General features: G+C 36.1%; 1 protein-coding gene across 1 annotated transcript in view; it reads left to right on the top strand.

Moving 5' to 3' along the window:
- Positions 1 to 9,624: 9,624 nt before the first annotated feature.
- The window catches only part of syt6a (synaptotagmin VIa), a 57,804-nt gene continuing 46,655 nt past the window's right edge, over positions 9,625 to 20,773 (top strand). Inside the window, exon 1 of the mRNA XM_079849275.1 lies at positions 9,625 to 9,916. Coding sequence (XP_079705401.1) covers positions 9,760 to 9,916 — 157 coding nt within the window. The 5' untranslated portion in view covers positions 9,625 to 9,759. The remainder of the gene's footprint in view (positions 9,917 to 20,773) is intronic.

Genomic DNA, 20,773 nt, shown 5'->3' with positions numbered 1-20,773 from the left:
TGGTGAATTTAATTGGCACAGGTAGGTTCAGTTTTCTGCATGACCTCTTTCCTCTGACATTTTCTCTCTGTTTCTGCTCTTTCTTTGCTCTGGCTGCTGGGAAACTGTATCTGGGGGTTATGACTCTCGGCTTCTCAGTCTATTTCTGTATGTGACTGCAGTTAGTTGTGTGACCTTTTGCTAGATGTCATCCGAGTGTTTTGGTTGTGCAGTTGGGGTAAATGGCTGCATCTAGAACTTTTGTCTGCCTGCCTTGCATTCATTTTGAAGATTTCCTCCCAAGTTGTTTTTGTTGTTTAACGTTTGTAGAATGTCAGCCAAACTTAAGGATCTAATGTAAATTAAATTCAATGTGAGTATTGTCTCAGTATAGAAGACATTTATAAAAGTGGAAGAATTGTGCTCCTAAGATATACAGACAATTGTACTTTAAAACTGGAAGAAATTAAAGCTTTAGCGTAAGTTCTGCCGGGAAGACTCAATCGTTACGTCACCGATTACCTTCTCATTATCCAGTCGTGCTCTAAATACTTGTGTCGAAAAGTTTTGATCTTTTATACTACATGTCTGAGTTCGCAGATGCTGACGCCTTCATTCACCTTCCTATACCTCCCTGGGGGTCGGCTGCGCCCCTGTCTTCGTCTTCAGGCAGGAAATGCAGATTCCGTACCCTCGGAATGTGAGCTACGGACGGGACATACGCCAAATAACTTTATATAATAATTTGCTTGAGGAGCTGTTAATAAATATATACTTGTTATGGTATTTATTCTGTCGGTGTATTATTAGTCTTTCTGGTAGAACTGGAAGAGAGGGCAACTCTCTGAGAAAACAAAGGAAATTAACATTTAAACTCTCTCTTGTAAAGTTAGCATCACCATTTGAGACACAAGTCTTACCTCAGAATCATCCTAATTTACGTCTCTTTCCCTCTTCCCCCATTCCTTCTCTCTCTCTCATGGTGAGATCACCAAAATTCACCCAAAGATCTATATGGTTTAATGTGAATAATTATCATACAGTATTATACATATTTGGTATCATTTGAAATGTCTCAGTGCAACTGGTACAAATGTATCATTCCAATGTAGTAAACAAAAGGTAAAAAAGTTCTTAAGAGTTTAGAGAACTTGCACACACAGAGGAGGGTGTGTCTTCCAGGCAAATGGCATCTTGCCCAAAAGGTGTAAACTCTGAATGCAAATTCCCATTGTTAGCAAATGTTTCCATGTGAAAGAAGTTTCTGTCTATATAAAGAAATGCAACGAGAGGCTCAGCGCGATTTGTTGCTCAAATTAGCCTGTGATGCGGAGTATGGGCAAGACACTCAGCATTATCTATTTTCTAATGTCAGGTTCGCATCTTTTCTCCTTATTCCAGAGCATTTGATGTTTTGTATTTGTTATCTTTGAATTGATTATGAAATTGGCATGATACATTTACCTGACATAATAAATTGTAAACATTTGATTTTATTCTGACTGACTTACTTCGTTACTTAAAATTCAAGTGTATGCAAAACTTTAAAGTCGGCATGAAAAAGTATTTTTCCTATTGTGATGTATCCGAGTGAAACGGTTTCTCTAACAAGAAAAAATGTAGGGCAAGACTTGAAGTTATTTTGATTAAAAATTATGAGGGCACCTGAAAAAAAAAAAGAAGATGTGCATGGATATATCATTTATAATGAAAAATTATAATAAAAAAAAGAATTGTCCATTTTGATTTCATGGTGACATCCAGTTGGCGGTGGTTTGGGCATGGTCACCATAACCAATTTGAAATTAAATCAAGCCGCTCTGGTGGGCCAGGAGATGGTGTTGAAAGTTGTATTTATCCACACAGAAATAAATCTCCCACCCCTCCATCACAGCCAAACATCACATCATTCCACCTGGCTGATTTCAAACATTGAGCGACTGCTATTAGACACAGCACAGCTGGAGAGAAAGCTGCAAAACGGAGCTCAGTAATACCTTTATTTAGTACACTGATCTGAGAGCAGCTGCACAGGCTCTCTTTCAATCATTACTTGTGGTATTTGAGAAAGGGTGGCTGCTTCTAGGTCACTGTAAAGTCTTTGTCACTCTTGTTAAGAACTTTGCACTCTCTTGTCTACTGTTGTGCAGTCATACTCAGACGACTCTCGCTGGCTGACCGCACAGCACCCCATAATTTCCCTGTTCATAGGCTTTTAGTTACCAGGGTGAATTGGTGCAATTACAGTCATGGGCCAAATTAGGCAGGAGACTTGGGAGAAAAGTTTTAGTTTTAAAGTTTTAGAACTTGTTTATGTTTGTATGGACATGAAATATTTCAACAACAAAAGCCAGGTTAACAAGTTTAGAATATTTTAAGGACTTTAAAAAAGGCTTAACATTAAGTTCAGTAGACATTTCTCTACAATAATGACTGCAAAAAACTACATTTAAGAAATGTCATTTAAATGTCAAGTTGAAATAACTTGAAATGTTCTATCATTGGAACAATTACCCATTTAGATTAGAGTTCAAAACGAATCACTATTCAAAATGAATTGCTACATTTGTTAAAAAATGAATCGCTACAATGATTCGTTGAATTTAATAAATATTTTTATGGTAAGTGGTTGCACACAATTGGTTTAAGCTACATTTAAACAAATGCATTAAGTTGAACTAAAATTGAATAAGTTCAACTTAATGCATTTGTTTAAATGTAGCTAAAATCAATTGTGTGCAACCACTTACCATAAAAAAATGTATTAAATTCAATGAATAATTTTTTTCAGTGTATACTGATTCGATACATTTATTCATTACATTTATTCAAAACGAATCGCTACATACAAAATGAATATATTTAATAATCATTACACATATGCACAAAATTAATCGATACATTTATTCAACATGAATTGCAACATTCAAAACAAATTGCTACATTTATTAAAATGAATTGTTCATTTATTAAAAACGAATCGATACTTATTCAAAACGAATCGCTACATTCATTCAAATGAATCGCTACATTTATTCATATGAATCGATACTTATTCAATATGAATCGCTACATTTGTTAAAAATGTATCGATATTTATTTCAAATGAATCGCTACACTTATTAGAATGAATCGCTACATTTATTACAAATGAATTGATTCTTATTCAAAATGAATCACTACATTTATTCAAAAATGAATTGATACTTATTCAATATGAATCACTACATTTGTTAAAAATGAATCGCTATACATAAATAAATGAATAGTTACTTATTCAAAATGAATCGCTACATTTATTTAGAATGAATCGCTACATTTATTACAAATGAATTGATACTTATTCGAAAACGAATCACTACATTTTTTAAAAAATTAATCACTACATTTATTTAAAACGAATTGCTACATTTATTCAAAATGAATTGTTATTAAATACTAACTGATACTTATTCAAAATGAATCGATACATTTATTCATTACACATATTACTTATACACTTATTCAAAACAAAATCAATACATTTCATAAAAAAGAATCAATACATTTATTTCAAATAATTGAAAATTAAATAAAAAAGGAATCTATACATTTATTTAAAATAAATCAATACAATTATTTAAATATAAAAAGTAAGATGTTATTAAATCCTCAATCCCTTGGCAGTTCTGAAATCAATGATATGAGTCACATGAACAAACAAAGGCAGCGTGAAGTATACCTCATCTGAGATGGCAATGACCCTTGAATTAATTCCACATCCTCAGTTCGGCTTGCAGGAGATGCCATGCCAAGCCATGTTTGAGTCAGTAGAGGAGTTTTGACATTTTCTCTGGGTATATCTCTCATCGCCTCAGGTGAAGCAACAATGCAACAGGACATTAAAAACAAAGTAAATATGGAGGGAGAGCGTATAACTACTAGTTGATCTTTGCATCGTTATATGAACAAATCAGGGCAATTACACTGAAACAAAGAGCAAAAGCAGCTAAATATTTGATTTTAGCCTGCAGACAACAATACAAACAATGTAGAAATCAAGAAAATTGAGATCATTACATTATGATACACTTTTAATCTGTTTACAGAACAAAGATTTATTTTAAAGTGATACAAAGCTTTTAACAAACTCGACTTCGTCTGTAAAATGATTTAATTTAAATGTAAACTTCAAAGCGATTGGCTGCCCGAAAATGAACCCAACAGGTGAGCAGTGTGTGTCCTCTCTTAAAGAGCAGCGCATCATTTGCATTCCCGTCTCTGTGATCTCCTGTCGGATTAAATCAAAGTTAGCCTTGGATTTATGTTGCTCTCTTTCATTTTGCTCTTATCAAAAAGGTTGATTGTGTTCAAACTGTTTCATTTCAGACTGAAATTAAAGCACTGTGCAGGGAAAAGAAATAAGTTGCATCCGTTGCTCACATGCAGCTCTGATTTTGAAAATATGTAACATTATGTTATAGTGTATATACATACTGAATATGTGCAAATTTGACTTCGATTTAGTTTCACGCTACTTGTTAAAAGATTTATTGCACCCATATTTGTGTTTGCATATGAACTTTTTCTATTGCTTTAACTGTCATCCATTAATGCAACTTTCAAGTTTCATATTCAGTTTATAATTAAAACAATATAATTACATAAATACATATTTTAAATGTTTTTATTTTAAATATTACTATTATAATAATATTACTTATATTTATATACTAATAAATAATACATCATTTCATTTTGTTTACTATTTATGACAAACAAGTGTGTTGGATTGTCATTTGATGTAACATCTGGGTTGTGAAGCAAAACCAGTTCTGATCAAGACCAACTAGTGCATAGCAACAGTAGTGTGAAACAATTTTTGTGCTAACATGCTCTTGACTTGATTTTGTGTTCTTAATATTGTACTTTATTAAATCACTTCCACATTAAACCATTCACTTAAGTGTAATGTTTAATTCAAATAAAGCTTAATTTCAGACACAACTGGAAATTACACACTATATTGGAAATATGTTCTATCCTCCAAGAGGCGCATGTTAAGGGAGATTAATTAGCATGCTGGGATTATGTTTGATTACAGGGTTCAGCATGTAGTCGAGATGAAGGCTTAAGTTTTATGTGATCGAGAAATGTCCTTGTACAACATGAAAGTATGTTGTGTTGGAAATGTGATGCTTTGATAAATGTAGAAGATGATTGTGGATACCGCTGCCCTCGTGTCCTTTACTTCCTCTGAGGTTTAAGAGGCTGATGGAGGAAACGATAGGAAATCCAATCGGTTACTGTGTGGATCCCTGTAAGCTTCGTTTAAGATTGGATGCCCTTCCTATGGGGTTGGGTTATTTGCTGAAAGTATGTATATCTTATTTTCCATTTTTAAATGGATTCATAGGGCCACAAATTGACTATATTCCTCCGTTTGAATAAAAAACATTCTGTATGTTTATAAATACATATCTCTACCATCTGTGCCATTACACAGCCCTTGATTAGCATGATTTGAATAAGCAGCCTCTTATGCCATGCGACAGCCAGACAGAGAAGTTTTGCACCTGCAGGTATGGCTGTGTCACTTCAGAGACTCATCACTGCTGATTTCCACATGGACGAATTCCAAACTCTTGGAATTAACTTTAGTTATCTCAACTAAATATCTATTTGGGGTATTTTCTCGGTCAAAAAACAGAACAATAATATGACCGAATTTGGGGGTACTTTTTGATTTAATAATTAAAACGGGTCATTTTTCCAAGTAGTATATAAATATTTCCATTGTCCGTGTATTTAGCAAGAATAGACCACTTAAATGTCATGACATTTGTTTCCGAGGCACTTGAGAACAAATTAAGTTTGATGCTATTGACATTCAGATTATTCCACACACAAACTTGACATTGTATGCGTTTGGAATGCCATGGGTGAGTGAATAATGGCAAAAATTTTATTTTTAGGTGAACTATCCCTTAAAACATGCATAAAGGGGATGATTACGAGAGAAAGAGTTGGATTTTTACAGTGTATAGAGTGAGAAAACCATATTGATCTGTTCATTTGATGAAGTTACTTCACAAGTAATATGCACTTTTTATGAATTATTTACTAAACTTGATTACATTCCCCGTTGAGATGGTTGAAATCTTGTTCAGCTTGTCTGCAGCTGACTGAGAAAACAGTGTCTCAATGTTTCTCTCCAGATAAAATGCTGAGTCCTAAAATGTTGAATCAATATTGAGATTATTGTGTCTGAGTCTCGATTTTTTAAAAAGCAAGTTCTAGCAGCTTTGCTATAAACCCCAGTTTCATATGGAATGAGTATAGGTTTGTTTTTTTGTTTTTTTAATCACGTTATGGCTAAATCCTAAAAATCTGAAAGTTAAAAGGATAGTTCACCCAGAAATGAAAAAGATTGTCATCAGTTACTCACCCTTATATCGTTCCAAACCTGTGAGACTTTCGTTTATCTTCTAAACACAAATGAGGATATTTTAAATTAAATCTGAGAGATTTCTGTCCCTCCATTGACAGTCCACGCAACTACCACTTTGTCGCTTCAAAAAGTTAATTAAGAGATCATACAACTAATCCATATGAATTAGTTGATTTAGTCTAAATATTATGAAGAGATTTGATTGCTTTATATGATGAACAGATTGAATTTAGGCTTTTATTCACATGGAGGGACAGAAATCTCTGAGATTTCATAAAAATATCTTCATTTATTTTTGATGAATGGAAGTTTTAAGGGTTTTGGAATGACATGAGTGTGAGTAAATGATGACAGAATTTTCATTTTTTGGTGAACTAACCCTTTAAAACATCACAAAGATTGTCCAACAAGTCCAATGTTGATTTTAATCAGACATACTAAGTTTATGATTAGTGGTTATTAAGCTGAAATAGGACTGTTGTCTAAAGCTGTATTGTCTAAATCCCAATGAAAATATGTAGTTCACTTCTGTTTAGGCTGAGATTGCATCAATAGAGTGATTTGAGTTGCTGAAGGAAATTAGTAAAAACAAAGGAGCATGAATAACCAAAGTGTCACCTCAGCCATTCCTCTGTGTCAGAGTCTCTAACGCCTGTCATCTCTTGCTTTTCACAATCAGATCAGTGCAGCCAGAAGAAATAACAATCTAATGATGCAGAAATTAGAAGAAGAAAAAAAAGTTTATGTGAGCACCTGCTTAACCATGTGTGTTCAGTGGAAAACATAAAATGGTGATTTTGATTCAGTTAGTTAATCTTCAACTTTGGGCACTTTTATGTCCTAGGGGTTCATTTTCATTAAATATATCAAACCACTCTTAACAAATGAACTCTCTTTGTTTTTGCTATGTGAAGGTCACAATAAAATTGCCTTCATTTATTTTTGCTATACATACAGTATATACATATACACTGGCCACTTTATTCGGGACACCTGTTCAACTGCTCGTTAACGCAAATATCTAATCAGCCAATCACATGGCAGCAACTCAATGCATTTAGGCATGTAGACGTGGTTAAGACGATCTACTGAAGTTCAGACTGCATCAGAATGGGGGAACAAAGGTGATATAGAACGTGGCATGATTGTTGGTGCCAGACGGGCTGAGTACTTCAGAAACTGCTGATCTACTACTGGGATTTTCACGCACAACTATCTCATACGGTTTACAGAGAATGGCCCAAAAAAGAGAAAATATCCAGCAAGCAGCAGTTCTGTGGGCGAAAATGTTGTTGATACCAAAGGTCAACGGAGAATAGCCAGACTGGTTTGAGCTGATAGAAAGTTACAACCGAGGTCTGCAGAAGAGCATCTCTGAACGCACAACACGTGAAACCTGCAGATGGGCTACAGCTCACCGGGTGCCATTCCTGCTAAAAACAGGAAACTGAGGCTACAATTCACATGGGCATTCACCAAAATGGGACAATAGAAGATTGGAAAAACATTGCCTGCTTCTGATGAGCCCCACAGCCTACCTAAGTATTATCACAGTTTATCCATCTTCTGACGGCTACTTCCAGCAGGATAACGCGCCATTTGACAAAGCTCAAATAATCTCAAACTGTTTATTTGAACATGACAATGAGTTCACTTTACTCAAATGGCTTCCACAGTCACCAGATCTCAATGTAATAGAGCACCTTTGGGACGTGGTTGAACGGGAGATTCGCATCATGGATGTGCAGCCGACAAATCTGCAGCAACTGCATGATGCTGTCATGTCAATGTGGACCAAAATCTCTGAGGAATGTTTCAAGTACCTCATTGAATCTATGCCACAAAGAATTAAGGCAGTTTTGAAGGCAAAGGGGGGTTGGTACTAGCAAGGAAGTCTTCATGCTCTGCATGGGTTTGTCTAGATATTATTTGTTGAATTTTGACTCAACTGCGTGTATATACTTATCAAAATATATTTCACAGTGTATATTCTTTGGTGTGTACCACTCAAAGAGGTGAAATAATATCATTATATTCCTTGCAGTTCAATTTGCCTTGCTTTTAAATTAATAATTAAAAATAAAAGTATTGTACATCATAAGAATATCTTAATACTTAACATAATACTTAACATATAGAAGTACATAATACTTATATAAGATTTTGTTAATCTCATAATATAACATCTTTAATTTAGTCCATTTAACTACAGGCTGTCAAAATCATTTAACTTGATTTTATGGGTTTCAACTCGATTGTCATCAGTAATTAAGTGTAATGGCATCAGTAATGTAAAAAAAAAATGTAGTCACTTTATTTTTATTTAATAATAAAAGGCCGCAGTTAGTCATTTTTAGTGGGTTGACATTATTTATAGTGTAGTTGTTGGACCAAGAATATTGTATGTTTTACTTATTATTGCACTCATTGTTTGTTGTGTATTATATGAAATATGAAATACATGTATGTAATATCATTATTTTATATATGCATGTGTGTATATCTTTTTATATCTTTGTTTTTCTTTACAGATACAAAATCACCCATAACACTGATTCCTCTTGGCAGTTGATTTGCATGGAGTTAATACGGCTGTTTACTTAGAGCTCTGAACATATTAAAATCCCCATATATCACACAGGCAGCGAATATGTAAACACAGTTAACTACAAACGGCCACATATAGTTACAATCATCATAAAACAGAAATTGGAGTAATGAATCTTCCACATAGTTGCTCAACAGAAGCATCATTAAAGACTCACAAATGATACATATGTACACAAACACACACTATTCCCTCTGTTCACACATATGCACACAGGGCTCTGATCTCTGAGGACAGACTCAGGAGAGGAGGCGGCACTGAGGGACACATCGACCTGAGAAAAACAAGCCCAATGGTCATAATAAGAGGCTATTCATTACATGGCGCATGGATTGGTGTGGGGCGGGGGCACAGAGAGCAAAAAAGGGGCTGAAGGAGACAGATGCTCAGCGCTTTATTATCACAGCCTCCCTTCTGCACCACTGGACTCATTTTGTTGCATTTCATTTGTGGATCTTGAGATTAAATGTGATGCAATAACGCTGTCTTTTGAATACCTGGGGGCGTTAGTGAATCATTAAGCACGGCACACACACACACACACATTTGCATGATACACCCACATAAATGCACAAACAAAAACTGTCTCACACACACACATTCTTGCACACGCACTTGAGGAACAATAAGAATCAGCAGCAGCAGGAGAAACTTGCGTTTGGAGGGGGTGTGTTCAGATCCCGCTGGAGGAGCCAGTCACACCGAGGATGTGTATTATTATTATTATTATGTGTCAGGGAGCATGACTACTGTCGGAAAGGGGCATGACATGATCTGTCAGAAGGCAGTGTCTCTCATAGTTGACCTCTGTATGCAGGACAGCCCGCGGCTGGACCACGACACCTGTGAGGAGTTCCTCTTTCTCATCTCCAATCAAGAGTTCGACCACAAAGATTCGGGTAATGACGATTCTTTTCCTTGAGATTTACAGTTCTGCTATTTGTAGAGTGGATTATGTTGTTGTAGATGCTTATTTTCTGAATGAGTATCTCCTTTAAATCAGAAATGCTTTATTTTGGCTCAGAAACCATTGTGAAACAGAGCCATTAAGTTTAAATGACCTGATTGGTTGCATTGTGTGGGATGTAGTGGGAATAATTATTTTAAGTCCAGAACTGCCAGCACTTCCAGCCAAAAGATTCCTATCAGACATTACTGGTAAGAAAATTACTTTGGCAATTACTGTTCAGTGTCCCCGGGAGATAAAAATCATTTGGATTTGCCACAGATTTTGTGCTTATGCACTGTGACATAAACATTATGCTCGTGCTTTTACCAGAACTGTTGTATTATTATCAGTTTTGATATGTTTTCTTGAGTTGGGGTCCCCTAGGTCTGTTACAACGTAATTAAATTGCTTTTTTTTTAAATTATTATTAACTTAAATGCAATTTAATTAATTTTAAAATAAATGAAACTTTTCAGAGGTGTAAAGGTGCTTGGAAACTTTGGAAACATTGCAATTAATTAGTGAAATTGTTGATTATGAAAGGGCAAGAACAATTTTTTTTAAAAGCACTGCATTAAAAGCAACCCTTTAACTTTCAAAGCTACTGTACTGTTAATGTGTGCATTTTTTACATTTATTAGAAAAAATAAATGAAAAATATATTTTTGATTAATATTTTATTAACTTCAGTGTTAATATTTTTAAAAAGCATTTTACATTTATTACAAAACTATAAAATAATTGTTATCAATATTTTATTTCTAATGTAAAAAGGCTGCTTCTATTTTATGTATATTTATTTATTACAATTCAACTTTTTTTGAAGGTCTCATTATTTTGTCCTGTTCAATCGGTTTGCTTGCAGCCAGACTGGGGGTATTTTTTTGTTTTTGTTTTGTTTTTGTCATTCTGCCTTGTCGATGTGTTGACAGACCCCTGCTTGGAAGAATTGTGTCATGTGAATGTAGACAAAAATCTTGTCACTTTGTATTAACCTCACTAGTCAACTCGAAGGCCCTCCAGCCCACCATTGGCATCCATGGCTGAGCCGTGGGGGCACTAAATGCCACGACATGTTATTGGACCATCACTGTGAATCACTAGTGCCAAATAAAAGCTGAATAGGGGCTCTTCTGTTATTGTTGGGCAGATTTAAAGCCGAGTGTCAGGTTTCCCTCAGAGGGAAATGTCAAGCAGCTTGCTGTGTTTGGAAAGTGGGAGGAAATTCCTAAGGATCAATTTGCATGGAAAATCTCAGTCTCATCATCGTGAGATAATTGTGCGAGAAGGTGATAATCATGCGTGTCGCATCATGCGATAATAAAATGATGTTTTTGTTCAATATTTGCTTATCATTTTGCAGAGTTTCTTCCCGTGTTTTTGCTGTCTGCCAAATCATTGCGATTCTGTAAACAAACCAATTTTCAAATGTCAGATGCTTTGTTTATACTGAGGCATTCAACATGTCCGTCTGTGATTGCTAATCTTTGGCAAACTCTGGGGGAGACAAAATTGAAACGCTCTGACAAAAATTAAAAAACAATAACATTTGTATTTCAAATTCAAGATCGTTCTTTTGCGAGTGCACTAAAGGGGCTACTGCACTACAGGTTATTTTGTGAGTGTTTCAAATGAAGCACAGATGCTGTTCAGGGATGGTAGGACAGAGTGCGGCTGTGGATGGAAAGCCCTGCACAATCCCATTAACAGTCAACAGATGTCTAAAGATGAGGCGCGCACAGTGGAGAAAACCAACACTCGCCTCTATGAGTTTGGAGTGCTGTTTTATAACTAAAGACAGACTGACACCCTCAGTTGTCCTTGTCCACAAGAAAACCTATTGAAATGATGGATGGCGAATCACAGGTGAGGTGTCAGATTTCCACTTCAGCTCTAATTAGACCGTATCTCATTTTCACAATCTCATCATCAGACTCCCTACAGAGGACATTAGCAGCAGATGATTATTATTATACACTGTGCTGTATTCTTTGAAAGGATGGAGAAAGTTTTGCATTGTAGGTGCAGAAAAAAGCAGTCAAAGTAGTGTAAAATAAGCTACTTTCAATAATTCATATGTGTCTCATCATGTCTTTTATAGAAAACACACTCTTTACCCCTCAAATTGGCTGGCAGCCATTTTGGCTCAGGAAGATAATAGACTTTTGCTGCACTGGTGTTAACGGAGGCAAATAGATGCTACGACAAATCCAACAGCAGTGGCTAATTTACATGATTATTATGTGTCATTCTGAAACTGGGGTAATTGTTGCTGTGGTGGATGAGCGTGTGTTGTTGGGGCCGAAGCTTGAGGGGACTGGGGTCTGAAAAGAGAGAGGTGTGAAAACCAATCTGTCCAATATAAGTACATGCTGCAGCTGATGGGTACAAATAAAGGAAACCATGTCTATACAAATCATTAAAACACCTCACCCTAACAGTATAGTTCTTTGTTAAGCATCTTCAATACTCTTAATATTCTTCAATAGTTTCCGGCCAACACAAAATAGTGCTGTTTCATGAATGAATCAGTGTTTTTGAACTAACCGGTTCAGTGAATGATTCATTGTCTTTTTCCATATTACACATATATAGTATTCATAAAAGCTTTCGCCGACTTTCTGAAGTGCACATTCGATGAACACTTTAATATCCCATGAGACCACGGGAAAGGATTCGTAAATGGCAGTGAAGCAACGCAACTGATGCAATAGATCACATGACAGGGACAACATGGCAGATGTACTTCCGGATTTCACTCATACCGACCATATAGTAGCCTATGCGATTTGGACGCAGCTAGTCACTTGTCATTTTGACGCAGCTTGTTCGTGAATGAATCAGTGTTTTTAAACTAATTGGTTGAGTGGATGATTTATTGACTTGACAAAGTCACTTGGTTTGTTTTTGAATGAATGAGTGTTTTTGAACAAAACGTTTTTTTGAATAAATAAATTATTCACTTATAAAGACAGTGGCTGTGTCCAAAATCAAATACTCTCTGGGTAGGTAAAAAAAGTACATTGTATATAGTATAAATGTAGTGTCGGTGTACCGGATATAGGCTACTACATCCGTCATGTTGTCACTGTCACATAACAAACCTACATTTCGCTTCCTTTTTAAGGACTCTTTTCAAATACAGTTTCTCACCTATTGTTCAGTAGTGAAGTGTGCATATTTGGATGCAACCATTCACTTAGTGTTTTAAATTAATTGGTTCAGTCAGTGATTCAGGCTGCGTCCAAAAACTAATAAATGCTGCCTTCAGAGGACGTATTCCAAGGTCGGAAGGTATCAAGGCACGTCCGAATGCAATGTTAGTTTCACTTCCTGTCTCCTGAGATACCTTCATTTGATCGATTTTTGAAGGCAGCATAGATCTATCCTTCGCTATCCCACAATCCTGTGCTTTCCATTCAGTGACAAAAATAAAGATGGCATCTGAAAGTTGCGGCTGGTGGTCAATTTGTGTGTAATTGTACATTTTTGATAAACGTTTTCCACTTATGATGTCATTTCTAGCGGGAAATTACTATTGTAGTCATTAAATATTCACTTAATTTTCACCAAAGCTCTCTCTATTTTGCTGTAGATCATTAAACCATTATGCCGCCTCAGAAGTCCGAAATCAGTTTCATGAGGTACCTTTGTGCGCAGACGCTGCCTGCAAAGTCATTTGCCTATCTTTTATTTTTAATAAATAAAATATAGATTAATCCTTATTAAAGTTAAGTTATTCAGTCAATATCAGTGAGTGATTTTCATTTTCTCCTGTTCTTTGGTTAACGTTAATGGCACAGACTGCTGCAGGTTTATTAGGCTGCTGTCACTTTAAAAACTCACTGTTGCACATGCATTTTCTTTCTCAACTGTTTACATTCACTTAACTCTTTCCCTGCTAGCGTTTAAAAAAAAAAAGTTGCCAGTCACCACCAGTGTTTTTGATCATTTTATAATACCATATATGGCATATTCTGAAAGATATCGTATTTTGGTATGGTATATACCAAAATACGATATCTTTCAGAATGCCAATCACAGCGATGAGTGAGGACTGAAGAGAAACACATTGTACCGTCTGTGTGTCCATACAGAACTGCCTGATATTATTTACCTGAGCAGTATAACAGCCTAATATTCAGCCTACACCAACAGCATAAGCAAAGCTGCAGGGTAATTGCTTGACAGATTAATGAAGGGAGGGAGAGATCGCAGCACCCTTATTGCTAATTGGATGAGAACACTTCACACTTTACAGACCAAATTCCATCGCTTTCATGGGTTCAATGAATACAAATTTTTGAAGAAAACAAATCAAGTCATTAGCAGTTACATTCTATGGCTCTTTTTACACATGGTAAGATCCATCTCAGGTTATCCGATTACCTGTCATTATAACATCAATATACTGTACTGCGTCAGTTTTCTGGGAAGAGACTACATTGTGCACAGGAATATCTCCTTAAAGGATTTTTTTAGTTGAACTCAAAGCTAACGCACATGAACTAAAAACCACAGAACTCAAATTTTTATTTCATGGGATCTTTAAACCATATATGGTGAAAGTTTTTAGTATCTTTGACACTAATTCGTTAGACATGATTTCAGTTTAGTGTGCTCATTATTCATTGTTTTGTATAAAGCCCATCAATCAATGCAAATACATTATATGGCATGTAATATGTTCCTTGTCAGTGTAATGCAAATGAGAAAGCCTGTTTGGCAGCAAACTCTTCCTCTCGTTCTATGTCGTGCTGTGTTAACAGACAGCCTGGGTGTTACGGTGCAGCACGAGCATCTGCTCCAACAATGACAAAGCTTTACAGACATTATCTTCCCTGTTTCCTGCATAAAAGCTCAGTTGAAAAAGCTGTGTTTTCTTGTAAAGTGTTATCTGGAACCCCTGCAGATATGACCATCACAGTGGGTGCCGACATTATGGGTATAATGTGAACAAGCAGAACAGGAATACCACGCTACATCAGGGACAAAAAGAAAAATATCATATATGAATTATCTTGCACAAGAACAAAAGGATTTCATTTCATTTTTTTTTTTTTTTTTTTTGAATGCATGGTTTGTTTTTGCCTGACCTCATGAAATGGCTTTTCATCCATGTCTATTAGCTTTAAGGTCTTCTAGATGCTTGTGTATTTCTAAAGGTTGACAAAGTTGTAAGTGTTGTTACTGTTTACTACAGCTAAAACTATTAAATCATTTAAATAATATTAAAATAGAAACTAATACAAATAATGAAATTATATATAAATATATTTTTTAAATATTAAAAAAAAACCATATGGATTCAGTTTTAGTCATTTTGTAATGTAATAGTATATCCAGTAAATAATACATAAATAACACTAGCGGATATACACATTAAAGTGTCTCCTAAAAGAAAGAATTGATTCTGAACTGCTGAAATGAGTCATTGCAATTCCACTCTTACTTCCTGTTACATACTGACATAACAATGTAAAACATTTGCATAATTCCATGGTCTTTATTGGCTGCCCGTGAACGACATTTACTTTAACCCACCCTCAAACATAGTCGTAGCTGAGGCCTGGAAGAGTTTGGTTTGTGTTGTCAACAGGTCAAGAAGACACTGTTTTCAACGCTGCGAATCCACTTTGCATGCACTTCAAAAGGATAAGAGCTCGCGCTGGAATTGATATGGAAAAAACAATGCCATTGTTCGTATCACTGTGCATCAAGTGCTGAGGAAACCTCTGGATATGAAATTCAGATATGTTAATAAGGGTTTTAGGAGGGGAAAGGAGGGGATTATAGAGATTGAATTTTCTAACAAACTGTTTTCAGACTCTTCGAGAAATGTATACACAATGTGATGCACAATGTATATTATGAGAAAATTAAAGTATTTTTTGACCTTAGATGCATGTTGAAGAAATGAGGAACCTTTAAAATAGCATAATAGGGGCACTTACTCCTTACTCAAATAGGCTACTCCCTAGAATGAGAATGTCCCGCCGCTAAAACCACCTATAACTGACTAGCAAGTGATTTATGGCTATGATGTAACTAAAGCCTAGGCTATTGACTATTTATATATATTTTTTAATTTATTTAATATTCTTTAAGAAAAATCTTCAATGTGTCTCACTCAGACTTACTGTTTCAATAAGGCAGAAAACTGCACTAGTCAAGCAATTGCATGATATCTTTAAATCTCAAATCAGAAAATTTGCCTGTGGGTACATAAACTATCTTTTACTAACTGTGGCAATCAGACAGTAATTGAAAATTTATGAAAGGACCAAAAAGCGTGCAAGTAGACATTTGGCAAAACAGGCAGATTTTATTTGATTAATGCAAAGCCAATTGTTTATTTTCGAGCTGAATTTACAAGGACTTTACTATAAATGATACATCTGAAACTGTTGATTTGTTAGGCTTATGACTTTATTATGTTCATAATAAACTCAAATAAAAGCATTATAATCTTTACCTTTTTGTACCATATATTATAATTTCATGCTCACTGGCCTTTGTAAGACATCTTTAAACATGCACGAATGCTTGTGACCTTTAGGTCACTTCATGAAATTCCAACATGCAAATTTAAAATCCACATAATAATTCATTTTCTATCCGACGACTGTCTTTCACAGCAAAGTAATCCAGTGAGGCGTGTAATTACGAACACAATAAGAGTGTATGTTTTCATGCAATGTCAGTAATGGTCTTCATCGGCCTTCCTCTGCTTTAATGCTAAAAACCGGTAAAAAAACAAGCCTCTTGTTCAGCGACAGCACAATGTCTGAAGCCTACTCCACTCATCTGTTTACGCACTGAGCCATTTCAGTTCATTAACCATCAAAACAGCTATATTGTGCAACCGAACAATGAACAGCAGACCAAAAGAAAACTGTTATCTTTCCACACAAGCACTAATGATATTGTGGATTGAATTGAGTTTGGAGTGCACTCCTCACCAAAATGCAGACCCACATTGTAAAAATTACATCCGTGAGTTGTGGGACGAGGTAGATGTAATGTAATTAGAAAATGTGTGATGTACATTGGAAAAAAAAGTGAAATGAATGCACTAACCATTAAAACAGGCGCTGAAGGAGGCGAGTAAGGGTCGGAATACGAGACCCACGCTGCATGTTAAACAGCCACGAGGAGTCATTGGTGGCGTGAGTGAAGGGAACATTTTGCTCCAAATGTCTGATATGAATGTCTAAAATGAAGTGTGTCTTTAAAATAAAATGAGGTCTCTGCCCTGCTTGTCTCCTAAGAAAAATGTGAGAATATTGCTTTTTTCCCCCCATCAATGGCCAGGAGCAATATCTGTTTATTTATGGAAACCTATTTTTGCATGAGTCAAATAACTAATAAAAACGGTTGGGACTTTTATTTTAGTAAAACACAAACATACATAGAATTAAGTCTTTTTGTCTCACAAATGTGACTTTAATTTTGTAATTGTAACTTTGTCTCAATAAAACTGTGTCTTTATATCTCACAATTGCGACTTTATTTGTCGTAACATGGAATTCTCTCTCACAATTGCAACCTTATTTTTTTTAGTAACTGAACAATTGACATTATTCGTCCTGTCTTACAATTTCAACCTCATACTGTATCTCACAATTGCAACCTTATTTCTCGTAAATGCAAATATCACAACATTTTGATATTGCTCCTTAATTTAATTTAATTTGCTCCTTAAGTTGCAATTGTCAAGGTATACATAATGCACATTGTGACTTTTCCATTTATGATTTTTTTTCTTATTTCAAAATATCAACTTTGAATTATCTTCTTTTTATTTTATTTTTTACAGAAACTACCTGCATAGTTATTCATATTTTATATTCTAGTTTTATTACGTATTGTAAATAGTCTATTCCATGGGATGTCAACTCAGTTCCTGGAGGGCCACTGTCCTGCAGAGTTTAGCTCCAACCAGCTCCAAAAACACCTGCCTGGAAGTTTCTAGTAATCCTGAAGACCTTGATTAGCTGATCAGGTGTGTTTAATTAGGGTTGAAGCTAAACTCTGCAGGGTTGTGGCCCTCCAGGAACTGAGTTTGACACCCTTGGTCTATTCTAAGGGTACGTTTACACGACAGTGATGTAGACACAAATTACATAATGTATAATTTTTTGTCCGATTTTCATTCTAAGGATGTTAATCTTGATCATACTGTTATTGTCACGGTTCTGTTAGTTTGGACTTTTTGTGTTTCACCACCTTCTGCCTGAGTCGTTTGTTGTCTTGGTCACTCATTATGTTCAGCTGTGCACTCATTATCTACCTCGTTATCACATGTACTTAAGTTCAGTTCTGTTTGTGTTCATTGTTGGGTATTGTCTATGTTATGTGTGTGAGAGTAGCTCTCGCTCTCTGTTTTGGAATTACGACTGTGGATTAATTAAAGAGACTTTCCTCTTCATCATCTTGTTCGTGTCGATAATCTACACAGCATATGTGACAATTATTACTTTGTCTTCTGGGTACAGTTTATCTTCACAAAGCCAGAAACATTCAATGTAACCCCTCCACTGATATAAAGTCCCTTTTTGCTTCCTTTAAGGGAATATCAAACCCTTTTAACATAAAGTTTTCGAAAACAAATATCACCCTTGAGTCTGTTGTAAGAAACCTTTAATATAAAAAAGCTTATAGACTAAGCACGTAATAGCCTACACACGTGTATGACGTCACCGTTTTCACAGATTCTCTGTTTTGTAGTTTACACAGAGATGATACGGGTATCGGTTTCAAAAGTTTGCATTTTCAGGCCACCAATACGCTGTTGTCGTGTAAATGAACAGCCAAAACGCATAAAAAGTCTTCAGTTTTTAGTTGAAAACGGTGTCATGTAAAAGTGTATTAAGCTAAATTTTCTCCAGGTTGTGCTGACGTAATACCAGTGTTGGCAGGTAAATATTATTTCTCCTTTGTAAAATCTTTAAAGATTCCAAAGCAAACATTTTGATTGACATATCCCAGATTTTTGTCCTGAGAAGCTGTTGTAATTAGTGATTGGAAAATAGGATTGAGACTGCCTGAGGCCAACAACTCCAAAGTCATTGAATGATAGATCAATCCAGAGAAGCTTGTGTAGATTAGCTGTACAATATGGAAGATTTCTGCTGACTACTGTACTCTCTCAAGAACTCAAGAAAACAAAAACACTGCAAAACACTTCAAACCATGTACCTGCTGCTCTGGCGAAAACACTGAGTCAATAACATGACTGTGATGTCTGAAGTCGCCAAATGTAGAAACTGTGAAAGGAAATGTAAGATTACTGTGAAAGACTCTAGCATCTCTTCATTCTCAGTGCCATTTGGAATCAGCAAGATTTGGGGATTTTATTCAATAGCGAAGATTAAGTGGATTATGCATTGTCCAATGTGTCATTCTTCAGTCAGATGCATTTCAGTCTCTCCATTCCTCTCTAGAATGTGCTTTCTTTCTCCCTTCCTTCCTTCCTTTCTTTCTTTCTTTCTTTCTTTCTTTCTTTCTTTCTTTCTTTCTTTCTTTCCTTCTTTCCTTCCTTCCTTCCTTCCTTCTTTCTTTCTTTCTTTCTTTCTTTCTTTCTTTCTTTCTTTCTTTCTTTCTTTCTTTCTTTCTTTCTTTCCTTCCTTCCTTCCTTCCTTCCTTCCTTCCTTCCTTCCTTCCTTCCTTCCTTCCTTCCTTCCTTCCTTCCTTCCTTCCGCCTGCCTGCCTGCCTGCCTGCCTGCCTGCCTGCTTTCCTTCCTTCCTTCCTTCCTTCCTTCCTTCCTTCCTTCCTTCCTTCCTTCCTTCCTTCCTTCCTTCCTTCCTTCCTTCCTTCCGCCTGCCTGCCTGCCTTCCTTCCTTCCTTCCTTCCTTCCTTCCTTCCTTCCTTCCTTCCTTCCTTCCTTCCTTCCTTCCTTCCTTCCTTCCTTCCTTCCTTCCTTCCTTCCTTCCTTCCTTCTTTCTTTCCTTCTTTCCTTCCTTCCTTGCGTCCTTTGTAACAAGCAAAGTGCCTGGCTTGGAAATGGAGCTCTGTGGAATGTGCTTTCACATTAGAGCTTTAATTTGAGTGTTTATTTGCTGTGAAATTAATTGAACTGCCAATGAAACTCATTTGCTCATGAATGTGCTTGCAGACAAACATGTCTGAAACACAATGGCACAAATTCCCAGGGACATAATATCTTTGATCAGATCATGTACTGTGGGTAGTCCTATATGAATCACCTTTTCCCCACTTTTTTCCCACACTGCTCTTTTCAGATCATTTTCACAAGTCTGTCCTTAACCTCCTCTCCTCCTTTTAAGTGCGAGTGCCCTTTGTTGAGGGATTGGCGGATTTCGACAGGTTTTAAAGCACTCCCGACACATCTTAGAATGAACCAATAGGATTTTGATTTTACTTTTCCTCATGCTGAGTCTCTAAAGAATGATGCTTCAATCCTGAGCCTCTTTTGCTTTGAACCTCTCACCCAGAATCTCCCAGCAGGCTTCCAGGTGCTGTCAGATCTGTGTCACGCTTGCTGCCAAAGATGACCTGAGGTGTAGATATATGGCTCATTAGAGAGATGAATGGCATGTCTGGTGATGCCTGACCCTGAAACCACAGCTTGTGAAAGTTCAGAGCGCCACTTCCTCCTATTGCGGAGACAGGCATCGTACTTCCCCTAGAGGGGCTTTTAAAAGGTGTAACCTCTCACGCAGGAACTTTGTGTCGAAAAAAGGAAAAATTCTGATGTGTTCTTTATTGACGCTCAGAAAACCATCTCATTTGTCTTGAAAATACAACAAACAACTTTCAGGCATCTGACATGTATAAATAAAT

This window comes from Squalius cephalus (genome assembly GCF_949319135.1).
Source record: "Squalius cephalus genome assembly, chromosome: 18".
NCBI lineage: Eukaryota > Metazoa > Chordata > Actinopteri > Cypriniformes > Leuciscidae > Squalius > Squalius cephalus.
This window is presented reverse-complemented; position numbering and strand designations above follow the sequence as displayed.